Source organism: Tupaia chinensis, unplaced genomic scaffold (genome assembly GCF_000334495.1).
Source record: "Tupaia chinensis unplaced genomic scaffold, TupChi_1.0 Scaffold000231_2, whole genome shotgun sequence".
NCBI lineage: Eukaryota > Metazoa > Chordata > Mammalia > Scandentia > Tupaiidae > Tupaia > Tupaia belangeri.
This window is the reverse complement of record NW_006159707.1, coordinates 2,150,773-2,167,657: the sequence shown is the minus strand read 5'-3', so window position 1 is coordinate 2,167,657 and position 16,885 is coordinate 2,150,773. Positions and strand designations below refer to the sequence as shown.

The following is a 16,885-nucleotide window of genomic DNA, read 5'->3' as shown; positions in this document are numbered from 1 at the left end:
TCGCACTTTACCTCTCTCTCTCTCTCTTTCTCTCTCTCTCTCTCTCTCTCTCTCTCTCACTAGCGAGCACACATGCCCTATAGCAAAAACTAAAAACAAGTATAAATCGAATTGTGCTTTTTCATCTGCTGAAAGTCCTCTAAGAGCATGGGCCACTCCTTCCAGCTTCCAATCCTGGCCTGTAAGGTGCTCTATGATCCATGCCTACTCATTCATTTTCCCTTCATCCCTCTCCTCCAGCTGCCCTGTGCTTGTCTCGGTCCCGGAAACACACTGTTACCCTTCCTCAGGACCTCGGCATGTGGGGTTCTCCTCTCTCGAATCTTCCCATGGATGGCTTCCTCTTGTCACTCAGGTCACCTTCTCAGAGAGGCAGTCCTTGTCCACCCAGTCTCACAATTGTCCCTTATCCCCACCCATCCCTACTCTCTCCATGGTTTATTATTTTCATGGTACTTACCACGCTCCAAAATTATCTGTGCCTTTTTACTGATGCATTTGCTTCATTTATTTATTTATTTTAGAGTTCTCCTCACTGGGATAGAAAAGAAAAGAGAATAGAAATAGAAAATATGGAACCTAGTCTTTTTCGTTCACTGATAAATTCCAAGTGCTCAAGACAGTACTTAGCACAACATAGGCACCTCAGTAGAAGTCTGCTGAACAAAAGAATGAATCAGGGTATGCGCCAACAGCGGCTCCATTAGATTAGAAGAGGTTTATTTTCAATAACTCACTCAGTACATGCTTCTCTTATTAGAAGCAGTAACTCGTAATTGCTATACCCCAAGTGCTTCATCTTGCTCAGAGAGACCCAGTTTAGTTCAGGGTCCTCATTATCCATGAATTCATTATCCAAATCCCTGCATGTGCAAAGCTGCATGGATAGGAAAGTAAACTCTGGCTTCATATGAATGTGTGTATTAATGAACTGACCACTTATCCAATCAGGCCTTGCTCAACCATCTCCCCACTCCTAGCCCCATTTAACATCCTACGAGTCATCGTCTTTGTCTGGCTGCCTGTCTCTGATTGCCAGCTCTTGTCAACATGTGACAATACAATGCAAACAGAAAGCAAAACGTGATGTGTCAGCTATGATCGAACGAGAGCCTGCCGGAGGGACATAAGCTAACAATGGTAGAAGAGAAAATTGACAAGAATGATGATATGATAGACACATCCAGTGATTTGAATATCAAAGGATTGACAGAAGCCCTTGGGAAAACTGATGACATGCTCAAATAGTTTTTGCAAAAGTGACCCACTTTATGATCCTGCTATGGAAGTCAAACTTTATGACGTAAAGAAGTTCCTATCGAATCATCACAAGATTTTTATCAGAAGCCTGCCTCCAAAAAAAAAAAAAAAGAACGCAGCTTACTTTTTGCTTACCTTAGTGCGTAAGTAAAGATTAGACAAGCATGTTTTCATAAATTATAATTGCATTTTCAAGATAAAGTTGAAAGCAAGACTTTGCACTTCATTGTTTACTATGAAATAGTGCCTATATTTAAGTGGACTCACCTGAAAGCTATGGCACTCAACCTGAGCTGTAGTCAGAATCACTAGGAACACTGAAAATTCCAGATGCTCAGACTAATGAAGAATCTTTGGGGGTGGAACTTGGGCCTCAGTATTTTTCTTTTTCTTTAAGACAGCGTCTCTCCATGTTGTGATCCTCCTGCCTCTGCCTTTCAACTCATGCCCTTGTACTCAGCTCTTTAGACAGTGTTTCACTATGTTGTGCAGGCCAGCCTCAAGCTCATCATCTTCCTGCCTCAGGCTCCAAATTGCTGAGATTGCAGGTGCATGCTACCACATCCAGCCTTTAGGGTGAATGGGGAATTGAACCTGTGCCTCTGATGTGGTCTCAGCCTGCAGAACATAGTGTCTTAACATCACATGCCACCATAGCTGAGCCAATATTTTGCAAACCTCTCTACTTCCCAGAGGTAAATCCAATGTAAGCCACCTTTGAGAATTCCTATTTTAAGGGGTTATTTTCCTCAGATAATAAAGATCTGCAGTAACACCAGGAACCCAAACATTCTTGCAGTCAGGGAGTTACTTTTGCTTTCTTAACCCAAGTACTCAGGGAACATAAACACACTTGATATTTGCTCTTCTTTCCTGGTATCTCAAGGCAAATTCATCAGAATGGGGATCTAATAAAAGACTTACATGCCTGGACCAGGGCTCTGGTTTCTAGTTGCCTTTGTTTTGAGCTCTTAGCTGGGTTTAGGGGACCTGGTATATGGTTGTGCTGGTTGGACTCGTGGCAGAGATGATGCCAGCTCTGGGTTGCTGAGCTGAGTAGGATAGTTGGAAATGCCTACCCTCACACTGAGCACATAGGGACTGTCCAGAGCTTGTATAGAAGTAATGTTCCTTTGTTAGGTTGGTGGGCCCACAGCCATCAAAATCTGCCCCAGGACTGTAGATGTGGACTGCTCATGGTTCAGAGGAGATGAATGTGAAAGGTCCACCCTAGATCCCAGAGAGGCTCTGCTAACACAGCCTTCTTCCACGGTAGGAGGGACATCTTGAAGACAGCTTCCCACCCTGCCCATCCAGATTACTCCCTTCAGGATTACATACACTTGGAAATGCTGGGCCTTGGATGACAGTCACATCCCCAAGCGCTGGCCCAGTATTTCTTGACTTGAGAGCCAAAACATTAAATGCAGAGCTGTCTTTGAATAACCCAGAAAAGTTCTTTCTGGCCCCTGGCTAAACTTGGCATAACAGGTAGTCTATGTCTATTTTCCCTGGAGCTGTGTGTCTGCCTAGATTAGCCCTATGTCATTGTACACACAGGTACGCACCTGTGTACTACAGGTATGCACAAGTGTAGGTATGTCTATGGGGGGTGGCGGAAGGAAGGAGACCCCATTAATCTTCTTGGTACCCAGCACTTGTGCTAGTACTGTTAGATGGAGCTAAGATCTCAGCATCTGGGATTAGGCAGAGCTTGGTATTATGCCTCATTTTCCTCAAGTATAAATGCATTTACTGAAATAACATACACTTACATAATACCATGTGCTAAGCATTGCTCTAAAGCACTTAACAAATACTGACTCTTCTACTCATAAAGACCCTAAGAGTTAGATACTGTTATTATTCTCAATTTACAGAGGAGGAGTCTGAGACACACATAAGTTAAGTAACTTGGAGCTAATATGTGGCAGAGCTGGGATTCAGCCTCTGGCATTTTACCTCCCAGAACCCATGCCCTTCCCCCCCGACTCTCTAATCAATAGTAGTGTCTGCTTCACAGAATTGTGAGGAATCCCAAAGAGCCCCTAACCCAGTGCCTAGCAGAGTGTGTCTAAATAAACAATGGATTTTAGGATGATTTCTTGGGGCCAGCAGGTGGCATGGCAGTTAAGGTGTTGGACTCTCACATGGCTAACTGCTGTTTGAGTCCTGAACCTAGTGGCTTGCTTTCTCATTTTGCATCTCTCTCTCTCTGGTGAGTGTATGTGCCCGATAGCAAAATTTAAATAATAATACTAATAATAATAAATAAATAACTCATTTAAAAATTAGGATGATTTGGGACCATTAGTTAGCGTAATGGTTATGTTGCTGGACTCCCATGTAGTCAATCGTGGTTCAAGTCCTGGACCCGGTGGCTTAAAACTCATGCCGGGTGCGTGTGCGTGCCTGCCCAAGATCCTGAGAGAAAAATGGAGGAGAAGGGATTGCGGCGTGGCCATCCCCCCTGGGGAGTGATTTCTCACTTTCTGTCTCTCTATCTCTCTCTGGCGAGCACACACGCCCTATAGGAAAAAAAAAAATAAGATGATTTCTTTTGAAATTCCTAACAACCCAAAGCTTATCAACATTTTAAAGATGAGACCAGGGCTCAGGGGAATAAATAACTTGCTCAAGGTGTTTTAGTTCAGGTAGTTGTAACAAAGTACCACTGACTAGGTAGCACTCAAACAGCAGATGCTTATTTCCCACAGTTCTGGAGGCTGGAAGTCTGAGATGAGGGTGCCAGCATGATCACGTTCTGGTGGGAGCCTTCGGTTGCAGACACCCACCTTTTCCTGTGTCCTCACATGGGGAGAGTGTGAATGCTCCCTGGGATCCCTTCTATCAGGGCACTAATCCCGTTCATGAGGGCTCCATCCTCATGACCTAATCAGCTCTCAAAAGTCCCAGTTTCTCATACTATGACATTGGGAGTTAGGACTTCAACAAATGAATTTTGGGGAGACACAAACATTGCACCACGGTTATCCAATTACTAAACTAGTGGAAGCTGAGACACAAATTCAAGTCTGATGGCTCCAAAGCTTGTGTTCCTACCACTACACTACACTAACCCCCAGAGGTCAAATAGCTTCTGGATGAAAAGGAAAGGTTGCAGGAATCTTGCTTGTTTGTAGAAATTCACAATTGGGAAGCTTTATCACCTCTTCATGATTTCCCAGCATGAGGCTGGGCTCTACTGCTGGGACCTGAAAGGAAATACCCAGAAAGGAGACTCTGAGCCCCACGTTCAGCTCAGGTAACTTGGAATCACCACTTTTCCTGGAGACAGATGACAAGGGTTTTAAGAGTAAAATATACAAATATCCTATTTTCCAGGCTTTTTCCACACCCTTGGATGTTTGGAAGCCACCCAGAACTAGATTGGTCCTTGAGGTTGCCCCAATCATCGTTATGCACAACCCTAAGGAAGAACGGAGGCTCTGACCTTCATCCATGTACAACCCAACCTCCTGGAAATTCCAGAGGTCTCCGTGCTTCAGGATAGATTATGGACCCCGTGAACCCACCACATCAGACCCTTACTCTCCCAACTGGCCTCCCTTCTCTTCCTCAACCTCCACCGAGCTCATTTCCACCTCAGTGCCTATGCACTTGCAGTTCCCCCTGCCTTGAAAGCCTTTCCCCTGGCTCTTAATATAACAAACTCCTTCTCCTTCTCCAGGTGTGAGCTAAATGTGTTCCTCTACCATCCAACCATCCTATCTGAAGTAACCCACCTCCTGCCTCCACTGAAAGCACAGTAACTGTCCCATCATCCTGTTTGTTTTCTTCGAAGCACTGTGATCCTTTTCATTTACTTACTATTGCCTCTCTCCTTGATGAGAATGTAAGCTCAGAGGTCTAGAATCTTTTGTCTTGACCACTAGAGAGCCCCGAAACTTAAACCAATCTTTACAGCCCAGTTCTCACGCTTATCCTGTCCCACATTCCCTTCGCCACCCCTCTCATCTCCAATGCCCTTGGTTTGTCCTCCAGACCAACTACCACTAATCCTCTAAACACCCTGAGCTACGCTGAGTTCCCAGATGAGTTTTTCTCTTGCATATTCTCTCTCATCATCACACATGTTATTCCCTCTGTTTGGAGAGATGAACCTGCTTTCCTCTGATGAACTTCTAATTAACCTTCAGGTCCTAGCTTAGACATGATTTCACTGAACATTCAGTCAACGAAAATCATTCTACTGAGTTATCAGGTGAGAGACTTCTTAGTAGGGGAAATGCTTTTACTTTCAATCCTTTCTACACCCATTGAATTTTTTAACTATGTGCACATATATTTTTTTAATTTAATAGGGATTATCTGAATATAGGATAATGGACTGATTTCTTGTTTTCTTTGTACTATTTCTTTGCATTAAAATATTCTAATACATGTCACTTTTTTAGTGCTAGTACTACAATGACTTAATTGTTATAGCTTTGCTGTATGGCTTGATATCTTGTTAAGGAAACCCCTTATTGGGCTCTTACATTCATTCTTTTTTTTTTTTTTCTGGCAAAATGCTTTCAGCTTCCCTAGTAAACTAATTCTATCACCTAGAAAAAAATTATAATTTTATTCCTTTCTTGTTCTCTTTTAACTTTCTTTCCTTCCTTCCTCCCTTCCTTCTTTCAAGTTTATTTATTTATCCCATGAGCAAGAGAGACAGAGAGAGGAAGAGAGACGGATATACAGCACACCAAACAGGATCCTGATACCGTGATCCGCCTCCAGCCTCAGCCAGCCTGGATCATGGACACACACGTGCCTGTCATACGTGAGTATTTGAAATGAGTTAGCAACCTTCCCATGTGGGTCTGCCTCACAGGGCATCATGTTTCACACAGTGCCACCATCAGGCTTCATTGTTTGTTTTTTTCTTGAGAGAGATAGGCACCCCTAGTAGGATCTTGCCACACCACTGTCCTCTCCCTAGCCTTCCAGCCAGCCAGGATTGCAGCACACTCACAGGTACACCAGATGTGCACAAATTAGCCTGGGTTCTGAACCCTAGGCCTTTCTACATGGCTCCAGCACAGTGCAGCAACACTTTTTTCTATTTTTTAATCTTCTTTTGTTCCTCCTTGTGCTAGCAGAGCCCCTAACCCAGTGCCTAGCAGAGTGTGTCTAAATAAACAATGGATTTTAGGATGATTTCTTGGGGCCAGCAGGTGGCATGGCAGTTAAGGTGTTGGACTCTCACATGGCTAACTGCTGTTTGAGTCCTGAACCTAGTGGCTTTTTTTTTCATTTTGCATCTCTCTCTCTCTGGTGAGTGTATGTGCCCGATAGCAAAATTTAAATAATAATACTAATAATAATAAATAAATAACTCATTTAAAAATTAGGATGATTTGGGACCATTAGTTAGCGTAATGGTTATGTTGCTGGACTCCCATGTAGTCAATCGTGGTTCAAGTCCTGGACCCGGTGGCTTAAAACTCATGCCGGGTGCGTGTGCGTGCCTGCCCAAGATCCTGAGAGAAAAATGGAGGAGAAGGGATTGCGGCGTGGCCATCCCCCCTGGGGAGTGATTTCTCACTTTCTGTCTCTCTATCTCTCTCTGGCGAGCACACACGCCCTATAGGAAAAAAAAAAATAAGATGATTTCTTTTGAAATTCCTAACAACCCAAAGCTTATCAACATTTTAAAGATGAGACCAGGGCTCAGGGGAATAAATAACTTGCTCAAGGTGTTTTAGTTCAGGTAGTTGTAACAAAGTACCACTGACTAGGTAGCACTCAAACAGCAGATGCTTATTTCCCACAGTTCTGGAGGCTGGAAGTCTGAGATGAGGGTGCCAGCATGATCACGTTCTGGTGGGAGCCTTCGGTTGCAGACACCCACCTTTTCCTGTGTCCTCACATGGGGAGAGTGTGAATGCTCCCTGGGATCCCTTCTATCAGGGCACTAATCCCGTTCATGAGGGCTCCATCCTCATGACCTAATCAGCTCTCAAAAGTCCCAGTTTCTCATACTATGACATTGGGAGTTAGGACTTCAACAAATGAATTTTGGGGAGACACAAACATTGCACCACGGTTATCCAATTACTAAACTAGTGGAAGCTGAGACACAAATTCAAGTCTGATGGCTCCAAAGCTTGTGTTCCTACCACTACACTACACTAACCCCCAGAGGTCAAATAGCTTCTGGATGAAAAGGAAAGGTTGCAGGAATCTTGCTTGTTTGTAGAAATTCACAATTGGGAAGCTTTATCACCTCTTCATGATTTCCCAGCATGAGGCTGGGCTCTACTGCTGGGACCTGAAAGGAAATACCCAGAAAGGAGACTCTGAGCCCCACGTTCAGCTCAGGTAACTTGGAATCACCACTTTTCCTGGAGACAGATGACAAGGGTTTTAAGAGTAAAATATACAAATATCCTATTTTCCAGGCTTTTTCCACACCCTTGGATGTTTGGAAGCCACCCAGAACTAGATTGGTCCTTGAGGTTGCCCCAATCATCGTTATGCACAACCCTAAGGAAGAACGGAGGCTCTGACCTTCATCCATGTACAACCCAACCTCCTGGAAATTCCAGAGGTCTCCGTGCTTCAGGATAGATTATGGACCCCGTGAACCCACCACATCAGACCCTTACTCTCCCAACTGGCCTCCCTTCTCTTCCTCAACCTCCACCGAGCTCATTTCCACCTCAGTGCCTATGCACTTGCAGTTCCCCCTGCCTTGAAAGCCTTTCCCCTGGCTCTTAATATAACAAACTCCTTCTCCTTCTCCAGGTGTGAGCTAAATGTGTTCCTCTACCATCCAACCATCCTATCTGAAGTAACCCACCTCCTGCCTCCACTGAAAGCACAGTAACTGTCCCATCATCCTGTTTGTTTTCTTCGAAGCACTGTGATCCTTTTCATTTACTTACTATTGCCTCTCTCCTTGATGAGAATGTAAGCTCAGAGGTCTAGAATCTTTTGTCTTGACCACTAGAGAGCCCCGAAACTTAAACCAATCTTTACAGCCCAGTTCTCACGCTTATCCTGTCCCACATTCCCTTCGCCACCCCTCTCATCTCCAATGCCCTTGGTTTGTCCTCCAGACCAACTACCACTAATCCTCTAAACACCCTGAGCTACGCTGAGTTCCCAGATGAGTTTTTCTCTTGCATATTCTCTCTCATCATCACACATGTTATTCCCTCTGTTTGGAGAGATGAACCTGCTTTCCTCTGATGAACTTCTAATTAACCTTCAGGTCCTAGCTTAGACATGATTTCACTGAACATTCAGTCAACGAAAATCATTCTACTGAGTTATCAGGTGAGAGACTTCTTAGTAGGGGAAATGCTTTTACTTTCAATCCTTTCTACACCCATTGAATTTTTTAACTATGTGCACATATATTTTTTTTAATTTAATAGGGATTATCTGAATATAGGATAATGGACTGATTTCTTGTTTTCTTTGTACTATTTCTTTGCATTGAAATATTCTAATACATGTCACTTTTTTAGTGCTAGTACTACAATGACTTAATTGTTATAGCTTTGCTGTATGGCTTGATATCTTGTTAAGGAAACCCCTTATTGGGCTCTTACATTCATTCTTTTTTTTTTTTTTCTGGCAAAATGCTTTCAGCTTCCCTAGTAAACTAATTCTATCACCTAGAAAAAAATTATAATTTTATTCCTTTCTTGTTCTCTTTTAACTTTCTTTCCTTCCTTCCTCCCTTCCTTCTTTCAAGTTTATTTATTTATCCCATGAGCAAGAGAGACAGAGAGAGGAAGAGAGACGGATATACAGCACACCAAACAGGATCCTGATACCGTGATCCGCCTCCAGCCTCAGCCAGCCTGGATCATGGACACACACGTGCCTGTCATACGTGAGTATTTGAAATGAGTTAGCAACCTTCCCATGTGGGTCTGCCTCACAGGGCATCATGTTTCACACAGTGCCACCATCAGGCTTCATTGTTTGTTTTTTTCTTGAGAGAGATAGGCACCCCTAGTAGGATCTTGCCACACCACTGTCCTCTCCCTAGCCTTCCAGCCAGCCAGGATTGCAGCACACTCACAGGTACACCAGATGTGCACAAATTAGCCTGGGTTCTGAACCCTAGGCCTTTCTACATGGCTCCAGCACAGTGCAGCAACACTTTTTTCTATTTTTTAATCTTCTTTTGTTCCTCCTTGTGCTAGCTAGAATTTGTAGAATAATGGTAAGAAATAGAGGCAAAATTGAGCATTCTTATCTCATTCTCAATTTGAATAGGAATATTTCTAGGGTGTGATTTTTAAGGAAGAGCATTAGTTTAGGGATGGTACCCTCTCTCATATGGAGGAAGGATTTATCCAATGTCTAAGCCAGAGACTAACTATTGGTACAAACTTCTCTACCTAGGCTGAGGCCATTGTCACCACCAAGCCAATCTCTGCAAAGACACTTCAACACCTCAGGAAATCTCACTAGCTCTTTCATCCATTTCAAATCTCGTCCTCGGATCCTGTGGGTTCTCCTGGCCCAGTTCTCACACGTACCCTGTGCTAGATTCCCCTTACCTCTCACCTGTAATTACACGATCTGTCCCCAGATTGACCACCATGGTCCTCTTCCTGGTTCACCGCATTCCTGGTTTCTGCTACTCTCTGCCCCAATACCTTAGCTTAAAGCTGTTGCAGGACAGTCCTTGCCTCTGTATCCTAACTTTGTCTTTGAAGTTTGTGTTTTCAACATCTCTCTTGGGTTTGTTTGTGGCAAGTCCAATTGTATTCTCTTTTTCTTAGATATACTGGCATGGGGAAATACTCCTAAGAAAATGTAAATGAGAATAAGAACAGCATGATCCCAATTTTGTAAAACTGTTTGTGTGTAAAAGCACAGGAAAAAAAGCCTGGAAGGAAATACACAAAAATGCTAAATAGTAGTTATTTCTGGGAGCTAGCAATATGCCATTTAAATGAATGGCTAAGTTCACTTTGTGATGAATGTATGACTTAGGGTGCCAGCAGCTTCATTTTCAGTGTGGAGTCTTCCTCGGGGAAATTCTTGATTCTCTTTCTTTTTATATTGCTTTTTAAAATCTCGCCATATTGCCAATATGTCTCTTCTGGTCCTAAAATACCTACAAAACCAACAGTAGTAATAACTAAAATTTATTGAGTTCTTACTATGTGCCAGAAACTATACTAAGTGCTTTATGTCATTGCCTGATTAAAAGATTTAGGAGTAAAATGCTGAGAACAGCAACTGGCACTGTAACTACTATTACTGCCTTAATTCATTCTCATGACAACTCCATGAAGTTACTATTATTATCTTCATTCTGTAAAAGAAACTGAGGTTTGGAGAGGGTTTTTTTCTGTATGTACCACTAGAAAGTAGCCGAGTCAGAATTTATACCTGAGTAGGACTCCAAAGACTGGGCTCTTATATTTGGGTTCAAGGGGTGCAGATGTAAATATCTACAGTGTCAGACAAGTAGCATAGAGCCAGGTGTGGACTTTGGCCAACTGAAAAGCTCATGACCAGGTTAAAAAGGGCTGTGGCTATCCAGACAAGGGGTTGTTGCCACATGGAAATAAGAAACGGAACTTCCCTTTTTTTTAAAAGAAATGTATTTTATTTTATATATTCAATCACTGTATATCATTACAGCTTGTAAAATGAATTTTCCCTGCATGAATATACTGTATATTAGTCTAGTTAAAGATGATTTACTGCTAAGTAAAGCAAGTCAGTCTATGAAAGAGAGGCATTGTATGTCCCCACTTAATATACAGTGAATGTCCACACTTTATTGCAGAAACTCAAAGAATAGAAGATATAAAAACATGGAGAACTTCTCATTTTTTAAGAGAAACTATAAATCAGGTTTTTATGTGAAATATCCTGAATTTTAAATTGCAGCAATATGTTCTGTTTAAAAAAAACAATAAAATATGCAATAAAATGGTGAAGATCAGAGAAACAAAACAGGAACCAGACAGTAGCATAATGATAAAACATGATGCTCTGCAAGGCAATCCCACATGGGAAATTTCGCAGTTCAAGCCTGGAGACTGAGTACACTGGATGCATTTATACCTGTGAACTCCAACTAGCTGAGGCTAGAGGTGGATTGTTAACATCAAGATCCTGTTGAGATTGCTGTCACTCTCTCTTTTTCTCTCTTTCTCTTTCAGTGATGAAAGAAAGAAACTTAAAACACACCTACACACACACACACACACACACACACACGACTGCCTAGGTGATGCAGCAATAATAGGAATGCCCGATCCATATGGAAGTGGATTCAGTTCCCTAGTAGACCTGTGCATGCCAGACACACACAGCCATGATTCTGGCTGAATAGAAGGGCTGGGAGGGGATCATGGCATGAAATTCTGTTGAGGATGGTTGTCTCTCTCTCTTTCTGATTCACTCTCAACTCTCTCAAGAATAAATAAGCTGGGAACCAGCAGTTAGCGTAATGGCTATGTCGCTGGACTCCCACGTAGTCGATCGCAGTTCGCGTCCCGGACCCGGTGGCTTAAAACTCATGCCGGGCGCATGTGCGTGTGTGCCCAAGATCCCGAGAGGAGAATGGAGGAGAAGGGATTGCGGCGTGACCATCCCCCCTGGGGGGTGATTTCTTGCTTTCTATCTCTATGTCTCTGTCTGGTGAGTGCATGCGCCCTATAGTGAAAACCTCTCCAAAAAAAAAAAAAAAGAATAAATAAGCTTTTAAAAACCAAACAGAATAGGGGTCAGCAGTTAACATAATGGCTATGTTGCTGAACTCCCATGTAGTCGACTGTGGTTTGAGTCCTGGACCAGGTGGCTTAAACTCACACCAGGTGCATGTGCGTGTGTGTCCAAAATTCTGAGAGGAGAATGGAAGGGATTGCAGCATGGCCATCCACCCAGGGGATGATTTCTAACTTTCTGTCTCTCTGTCTCTCTCTATCTGTTTGGCGAGCACAATGCCCTATAGCAAAAACCTCTCCAGTAAATAAATAAATAAATAAATCAGAATAAATCAGTCTGCAACCCAAATTTGCCTAAGAAGCCCAACATTAACTGCTTTAGAAACAAAAGCCTGGATTGTGTCCTCCATTCTAGGAAAGTCCAAACTTCTTCTTGTGTTCCACTTTTGCCCTCACAGGACAGAAGTCTTTAGACCAGGTCCCAGCAAACTTTGTAAAGGTCCAGAGAACAAAACATTTTCAGCCTTGCTATTTCTGCTACCAGTATTCATCTCTGCCACAGTACCATGAAAACCACTATGGAAACTAGGTAAAAATATTAGTGTAGCTGTGTTTCAATAAGACTTTATTTACAGATGCTGAAATTTAAATTTCATGTGTGTGTGTGCGGTTTTTTTTTACATGTCATGGATTAATATTATTATTCTGATTTTTTTCCAACTACCTAAAAAAAAAAATCTTAGCTCAGGGATTGTACAAAAACAGGTAGTAGGCTACTTTAGACCATTAAAAACAAGTGGTTATATCTCTAGGAGCTACTGATGTTTGCTTATTCTAAGTCCTACTTTCAAGCAGCCTTGAGCCACCTTGAGTAAGCCTGCTTCACAAGCAGGTCCAGGTATGCATGCAGTTCCTAACACCCACGATTCTGACTGGTCTGTTCTAGGAGTCATCACATTTCATCCTCTTCTGAACCTTGTCTTCCTATGACATTTTTCCTGCAATAGGCAAGACAACTAATGATTATGTGGTTCTCCTATCAATACCCTGGCCCTGGCAAGGGACCCCTGCAAATATCCTGGAGCAAGTATAGTTGGTGGGAAAACCGATGATGTGGCTCATTGCTACATGCAACAGCCAGAGATAAACCATAAATACCAGGTGAACCTAAAGGTCACTTGAAAAAAGACTTTGCTTACAACTCTAAAACCTGTTGAATAGAGTGCAATTTGTAATGGTAATAAAGAACTTTGACTTTGGAGTCAACCAGACCTACATTTTAGTGTACTGCTTACCCATTGTGTCCTTGGGCAGTGGTCACCAACCTTTTTGACACCAGGAACTGATTTGTAGAAGATCATTTTTCCATGAACTGGAGCAAGGAGGAAGGAGTGGCTTGGGGATAATTTGAGTGCATTACATTTATTGTGCACTTTATTTCTATTATTATTAAGATAATGGAATACCTCATAACTCACTATAATGCAGAATTAGTAGGAACCCTTGTTGTAGAGTGTCACCGAATGAATGACCACCAAAGCCAGATTAAGTTTAAAGGGAGTCTTTATTAGCCAGCCAGTGACGACAGTCTGAGGCTCGGAAAGTGGAGGGGGTACCTAGAGTCAGAACTGTAGCCCCGACTGAAGTTTGAGTATGCAAGCAGTTACAGAAGCTGAAATAAGCACGTTATTTCTGAGGGGAGTGGGGTTTCCATGCAAGCAGTTACATTGCTAAACAAAAGGGTTTCAGGCTAGTTAACAAAGATAGTAGCAGGTACAGGATGTCGTCCCGGATACGATTTTCTATATGGCTAGCACAAGCTATTTTCTCATGGGAAGAGCAAGCAGGTTTACAGAAACAAACAGCCATGTTAAAGTAAGGGAACAAAATGGACAAACAGTTGATCATGTGCAAGATCTAATATGTGGCCTCCCACACCCTGAGCTTTTTTCCCTGTAACTAGACAGTCCAACCTGGAGGTTCTTACAAGCATCTAATGCCACCGCAGATCTGATAGGCAGTAGAACTCATGAGATTATGCAAGTGATAGGGAGTGGCTGTAAATACAGATGAAGTTACACTAACTTACCCACCCACCACTCATCTCCTGCTGTGTGGCCTGGTTCCTAATGGGCTATGGGCTTCCTGTCCATGGCCCAGGGGGTGAGGATGCTTGTCCTTAAGTGAATCATTTACTTTGCTAAGCATCATTTATAAAACAGGGATCATAACAGCAGGTAGTTCGTAAGGTCATTTTGAAAGTGAAAATGAATAAAACACAAAAAATGCTCAGAATGGCACCTGGTATATAGTAAGTGCACAGTTGTTTTACTTATGATTTATTACTTGTCAACTGGAAGAGGTCAAACATAAATACAAGCAATAGCATTTGAATGAAACTCTAAAATCTGAGCAAAAAAAAAAAAAAGAGCCGTTTTTCAATATCAGGGAAAAAAATATAGGTCTTTCTTTCTTCAAGAATTTCCTTAAGTATTCTTTCCTGGATTCCCTTTTTTTGTCCTGAGTCCATTCTTTTCCTGGTGAGCAGAGGATCAGAATCAAGGAGATGTTTTAATATTCTGTCACATTTATTGTAAAATGTCCCTGGCTTAAAGCCTAGTTTTAGTAGAGGTTTACTATATAGTACTCATTATTATAAGAGAATAATAGATATAATCACAGTAGATACAATAATCATGGCTTCCATGCATAGCATAACAGTGAAACCACAGGCTCTGCAGTTTAGATTCAAGTATCGATTCCACAACTCATCAGCTATGACCCTTTCATCTCCTCTGAGATCCTCCATTGCCTCATCATCAAAGGCCAACATTAATCACCCTGCCTCCTGATACAGTGGACATGAGTAAATGAGATAAGAATGTAAAGTTTCAGTCATGTGCCTGACCCATTTGGAGCATTTAATAAGTGTCAGTTATTATTATGACGTGCCTAGAGCTTTGCAAAAATCATTATATGTTCATATATGGCCTAATTTTATTCTTCCACTAGCTGCTCTGAAATACAAGCCCAGTTCTGTCTGATTCTGAACCTTGTCTGTTTTCCATGACACCACACTACCTCCTACCTCTCCATGCTGTATTTGTAGACAGGGATGAGGATAAGAATGCATAATGTCATGCTGTGCTGTGGTGAGATGTTGTGAAAATTGCCTGTCATTTATAAGAACTGTCAGAGCTATTAACTGCCCCAGAGATTGGTTAATTGGCTAGTTAACAAACACCCACAGCAATTATCAAACACCCACAATGAGTTAAGTCAAGTTTATGGTGAAGAAGGAAAAGGAAACAAATAGCCTAGCTATGGTGGTGCATGTGACTAAGGCACTGTGCTCCACAGGCTGCAACTACCTGGGAGGCCTGGGTTCAAATCCCAGTCCAACCTAAAGTCATGGAACAATAGCATGTGCCTATAGTCTCAGTGACTCAGGAATCTGAGGTAAGAAGTTCATGAGCTCAAGGCCGGCCTGGGCAAAATAGTGACACCATGTCTGTAAAAGAGGAAGAAATGGTATCATGTGCCTATAGTCCAAGTTGGGAAGCTGAGATCAAAGGATTGGGACATGCTAAGGCCTTGTCTGAAAGAAAGAAAAAAAAAAGAAAGAAGCGGGGACCAGCAGGTGGCATGGTGGTTAAAGGCACTGGATCCCCACATGGCTGACTGCGACTAGAGTCCTGGACCTGGCGGCTTGCCATCTTACTTTCTCTCTCTCTCTCTCTGTCTGGTCAAATAAATAAATAAATAAATAATAATAACAAATGGAATTAAATAAATAAATTAGTCTTTAAAAAAAAGAAAGAAGCAAAGTAATGACAGTTTCTTTAACAAGTATCATAGGGAATTCCGCAGCTGCAGAATGGGTGAACCACACAATAAGGGAGAGTGAATTGTGATTCTTGGTGAGAGGAGAGAGGGAAGGGGAGGGTCTTTGGTCACATTTGAGCCTTGTTGCCAGAAGAGTGGACTATTTCAGAATACCTGGATTCAGACCTTGATTGGAATTCTGGCTCTACTAACTTACCTATTTTCAAGCAAAATTCTTAAGCCCAATTTCCTCATCTCTAAAATGGGAAGATAAGTGAATGTACCTAAATTATACCTCCTTTTCCCTTCACTAATTGGGGAGAGAGGGAAAATTAAAAAAAAAAATCCTCATAATGAGCTCTTATGTTTTATAGTTCTTTGCCCTTATAAGTAGATCTCTACATCATGCAAAATCTAAGAAATAGACAATTTCAGTTTTCTTACTTTTTATTTTTTATTTCTACCAGTCTCTTTGTAGTGACCTAAAGAAAGATGCTGTTGAGCCTACCCATACACAACCCCAACATCCAAGGAGTTTCTGCACCATGGGGGAAGTCTCAAGGCTGGGCCCCAGGAGCTCAGTCTCCTCTTCCTGGCTCAGGACCACATTTGTTTCCACAGGGGCTTTCCGAGGTGTGTGCAAGAAAATTGATCACTTCCCTGAAGATGCTGACTACGAACAAGACACAGCTGAGTATCTCCTGCGTAAGTTCCCCCCACTTCTTGGGTTTCCCCTAGGGAGAAAGGAAGGGCCCCTGCCAATCATCTAGCTGCTTCTGAGTTTGATGTTCCTCAGTATCTATCTGTAGAAATGGATATGTACAAAGGACCTTCAGGTGTCACTAGACAGAGACATCCAACTGGTTCTGATTTCCAAGTCTCTAATTTCAATGAACTAGAAATTAAAAACAATAAATAAAGAACAAAGGCTAGTCAAAACTAAAAAGATTCTTTTTAGTCTGTTTAGGAGAAAATCTAAGGAATTTTCTTCAGCTTGAATACAAGTTTCACCTTCCCCCAGAGAGCTGATTTGAGGTGCTAATGGGCACAGTGCTAAGGGGTGAGGTGTTAATGGGTGAGGTGCTAATGGGCAAGGTCCTAAGGGGCAAGGCCTGAGAGAATAAACACAAACCAAAGTT

The 16,885-nt window shown here is 42.3% G+C and overlaps 1 protein-coding gene across 1 annotated transcript in view; it reads left to right on the top strand.

The window, feature by feature from the left end:
* Nucleotides 1-16,885, top strand: part of CACNG3 (calcium voltage-gated channel auxiliary subunit gamma 3) — a 108,311-nt gene that overhangs the window by 77,901 nt on the left and 13,525 nt on the right. Inside the window, exon 2 of the mRNA XM_006148294.2 lies at nt 16,368-16,451. Coding sequence (XP_006148356.1) covers nt 16,368-16,451 — 84 coding nt within the window. The remainder of the gene's footprint in view (nt 1-16,367; nt 16,452-16,885) is intronic.